Source organism: Heteronotia binoei, chromosome 12 (assembly GCF_032191835.1).
Source record: "Heteronotia binoei isolate CCM8104 ecotype False Entrance Well chromosome 12, APGP_CSIRO_Hbin_v1, whole genome shotgun sequence".
NCBI classification, from domain to species: domain Eukaryota; kingdom Metazoa; phylum Chordata; class Lepidosauria; order Squamata; family Gekkonidae; genus Heteronotia; species Heteronotia binoei.
This window is the reverse complement of record NC_083234.1, coordinates 1,774,548-1,778,085: the sequence shown is the minus strand read 5'-3', so window position 1 is coordinate 1,778,085 and position 3,538 is coordinate 1,774,548. Positions and strand designations below refer to the sequence as shown.

The following is a 3,538-nucleotide window of genomic DNA, read 5'->3' as shown; positions in this document are numbered from 1 at the left end:
AGTAGGGAAAAGGGTGTTTGGTAACCTAATAAGGAGGGCTTTAAACTAAATTGCGTGGGGGAGCGAGACAATAATTCAAAGCCTCGTATGATGCTAGAGACTGCGGATAAGAACACTGAAGATTTGCAGAGAGTGGCGCATACACTAGTTGATCCTGGGGTCCTATGATTATATGACCACAAAGCACAATTCACCAGGAATGGGCCCCCCATTCCACCACCAGCAGTGCTGCCAGTCCCCAGCTGTTCTCCCCCACCCAGACAACAAAGACTGCACACTCAGCTGGTATGAAGGTGTTTATTGGTCCCAAGAAAGACGGTGCTCCTCTGGCAGCTCTACCCCACCCTCATCTGTGGCAGCAGAGGAGATGCTTCCCAGCCCCCCCCCCCTCCTTCCAGGCTCTGAGCTCAGGCAACAATGTGCAGCTTCTCATGCAACCAAGCAGCGTCTACAAGAATGGGCAAGCCCAGCTGTGGCCCGTTGGGACAATGGGGAAGGAAAGCTGTCTTCCCTACAAACCAGCAGCCAGGAAGGGGAAGTGGCTCCTCTCCTCTCCCATCTGCAGCCATCTCTCTGGGCCACTGCAGGAGCCCTCTCTGAGCCAGCTCTGGCCTCCTCTCCTCGCAGGTGAACGGAAGCCTGCAGCTCCACTGACCCCACCCTCACCAGAAGCCCATCCCCCCCCCGGACAAGCTGGCCCCACGAAGCCCTCGGACCTTGCCAAGCCCAGCAGCCAAGATGGGAAAAGGAGGACTGAGTGACCACGGGCTGCTCTCACAAGCCACATGGGGACCCACGCAGCCCACGGAGGCACGGCTCTAGCCCCAGCCTTGGCGCAGAAGAGCGCTTGTCCAAAGGCTGCCGGCCCAATGGGTGGGGAGAGCTCAGTCTGGGAATGCAGAGCAAGATGTCAAAGAGGAATGGACAAAGAAGGAGGAAGAAGCAGCAGAATCCCTATTATTTCCCCCAGGTCAGATTTCTAAAATTGTCCAGCAACACCGTTGCTTTTCGCCTATGTAAAGAAGTCCAGGGCTGGACTTCCCCCCTTGATAGGGACTGGCAGAGGTCAGCTTCAAAGGCCGTCTTCATCTGTCCGTCCGTCAGTCAGTAAGGGTCTTCCTCATCTGTGTCCTGAATGAACGAGACACAAAAAGAGATCTGGATTCTCAGAGGTGCCACTCAGCACAGACCCAGCAGCAGCAGCGCTAGCGGGAGGCAGCAAGCGGACCTTCCTTGCTGAGATGCCCTGAAGAGCCCCCTTGGACACACCCCACAGCCCCTGCCACACCCTTTGCAAAATGCCCCCCACCAACGGACATGGGGCTGCGCTCCCCACATGCTGAGCCTGCCAGGAGCTCGCTGATGCTTACCAGGCACTGCAGACACCTGCTGGCCAGTCGCCCCACACAGCCCGGTCGCTCCAGTCTGCAGGAGTAAGACACAGCAGGTCAGCTCAGCAGCACCAGCTCCCTCTGCCCCCCCCCCCCCAGCCTGGCCCACAGGGGACTCCCAGGCAAGGCACTGGAACCCTGCTCCTGCCCCACGGCCCATTCTCCAGTCTGACAAGCAGAGGTGCATGTGTGTGTGTTGGGGGGAAGGGCCACAGAGACCTCTCTGCACGGCCCCCAAAGATGCCTCCGCCAGCCCAGCGGTCGAAGGATGGAGCCGGAAGGGGTCAGCGCCAGGCCTCCATCTCTGGAGCCCCCCTGGGGCCAGCTGTCAGGGGGCAGGTCGGACACATTTCGGGGGCAACAGGAGGCAGGTGGGAACACAATTTGTTTCTGGCATCCAGCCCTGCTTGACTCTGAGGGACTTTCACCCAGGCCCAGTCTGCTCTCCTTGCACCTGGCCCCCAGACCCCTTGCGTGCTCCTGATCCAAGGACACCCAGCCAGGTGCGGTGCCGGTGCCAAGACCCAGGAGGCGCAGCAAGCCTCGTTTGCTTTCCCAACAAACTCCCCGCCATGCGTGACCCAAGAGCGCCCCCTGCTGGCTCTCGCTCACTCGTCAGCCACTTCGATGGAGGACTTCTGGGGGGAGACCACCTTCTTCCCGCCGTGGAGCACCCCGGACTTCCGGCCCATCCTGACCAGCAGCAGAGCCGCCACGAGAGCGGAGGGGAGGAAGACCAGCAGCGAGAGCAACCCGGCCGCCGTCAGCTGGAAGGAGGCGCCTGTGGAAGGAAGGAAGGAAGGGGGAGAGAGGCCAAAGCCCCAGAAGCCCGGCCTGGAGAGCAGGAAAGAGCGCTCTCTCCCGTCCCGTCCCGTCCCACCCCAGGAGGAGGAGGGGGGGGGGATCCCTGGCCAGTGCAGGCCCAGCCTGGGGGGCTCAGGCTCCCCCCCACTCCTGCTGTGCAAGGCAGGGCCGGGGCGGCTTCCTTTCTGCCGCCCAGGGAGGGGGGGAGCCGCCGGGGCCCTGCGCAAAGCCCGGCCAGGCAGGGACCTGAAGCGGAGGCTGGGGCTCCGGAGCAGGGCCAGGCGAAGGCCGCAGACGGCGGCTGCTGCTGCGGGTACCTCGCCGGGTGACGGTCAGCAGGGTGTGGGGGAGGGTGTGCTGGACGTCGGGGGGGTTCTTCACGGAGCAGGTGAAGGTGCCGTTGTCCTCCAGGGTGGGGCTGGCGATGGCGATGGAGGCGTCGTGCTGGGCCACATCTCCCGCCCACGAGATTCTGTCGCGGAAGGTGCCCTCCCGGGCCGGGTAGGCCCCCGCCTGGTAATGGAAGATCTGCCGGCAGGGAGGGAGGGAGGGAGGAGGGGCGACAGTGAGCCTTTGAGCGCCCCCCCCCGCCCGGCAGGAGGGTCTTCCTCCTCTAGCCCCTCCCCGCTCACCGGCTCCAGCGCCCCTCCTGCCAGCGGCCGGTAGGTCCAGTCGACGGTCAGCTTCTCGGTGACGGGCGCGGAGGAGCGGAACCAGCAGCGCAGCACCACCGCCTCGCCCACGAAGGCCCGCACTTCGGGCGCCGCCCGCACCTCCAACGAGCCCGCTCCGGCGGCGGCTGCGGACGCGACAGGCAAGGGGTCGGTCAGCGGCGGCGGCGGCGGCACCGAGAGCCGGCCGGCCTCCCTCCCTCCCTCCGGCTGCGCGAGAGCGCCGGGGTGGCAGCAGAGCCGGCGTCGAGCGGCACTTGTGGAGGCGGCGGCGGCGGCGGCGGCCGAGAGAGAGAGCGCGCCAGCCAAGCGCCCGCCGGAGCCCGGCCACGTCGGGGAGAGGAGCCCCCCCCCCCCCCCGCACTCACCCAGCAGGAGCGCCGCCAGCGGGAAGGCCGCCCCCGAGAGGCCCATTGCTGGGCCCGGCCGTGCCCTCACCTGCGCCTGCCCAGCCGGAAGGGGCGGCCCAGGTAAGAAGCCGCTTCACCGCCCCTCCGCGAAAAAGCCGGCCCTTCCGGCCAGAAGCCAGGCGGAGCCGCCCGAGCAGGAGCGGAAGGAGGCGCGCCCTTCTTTCCCGGGAAGCCGCTCCCGCCCCACCCCACGGGGCTCACTCTGCCCAGGGGCGCTCCTGCGGGGCCCCCAGCTGCCTGTCCTCCTGCAGACCCTCGGAAA

General features: G+C 65.8%; 1 protein-coding gene across 1 annotated transcript; it reads right to left on the bottom strand.

The window, feature by feature from the left end:
• Positions 1 to 283: 283 nt before the first annotated feature.
• MPZL3 (myelin protein zero like 3) lies at positions 284 to 3,280 on the bottom strand. Its single transcript, XM_060251628.1, has 5 exons — positions 2,828 to 3,280; positions 2,513 to 2,723; positions 2,004 to 2,172; positions 1,371 to 1,425; positions 284 to 1,131 (listed from the first exon to the last, which is right to left on the bottom strand). The coding sequence occupies exons 1-5, from the start codon at positions 3,278 to 3,280 to the stop codon at positions 1,105 to 1,107; spliced, it is 915 nt and encodes a 304-aa protein (XP_060107611.1). The 3' UTR covers positions 284 to 1,104.
• Positions 3,281 to 3,538: the final 258 nt, after the last annotated feature.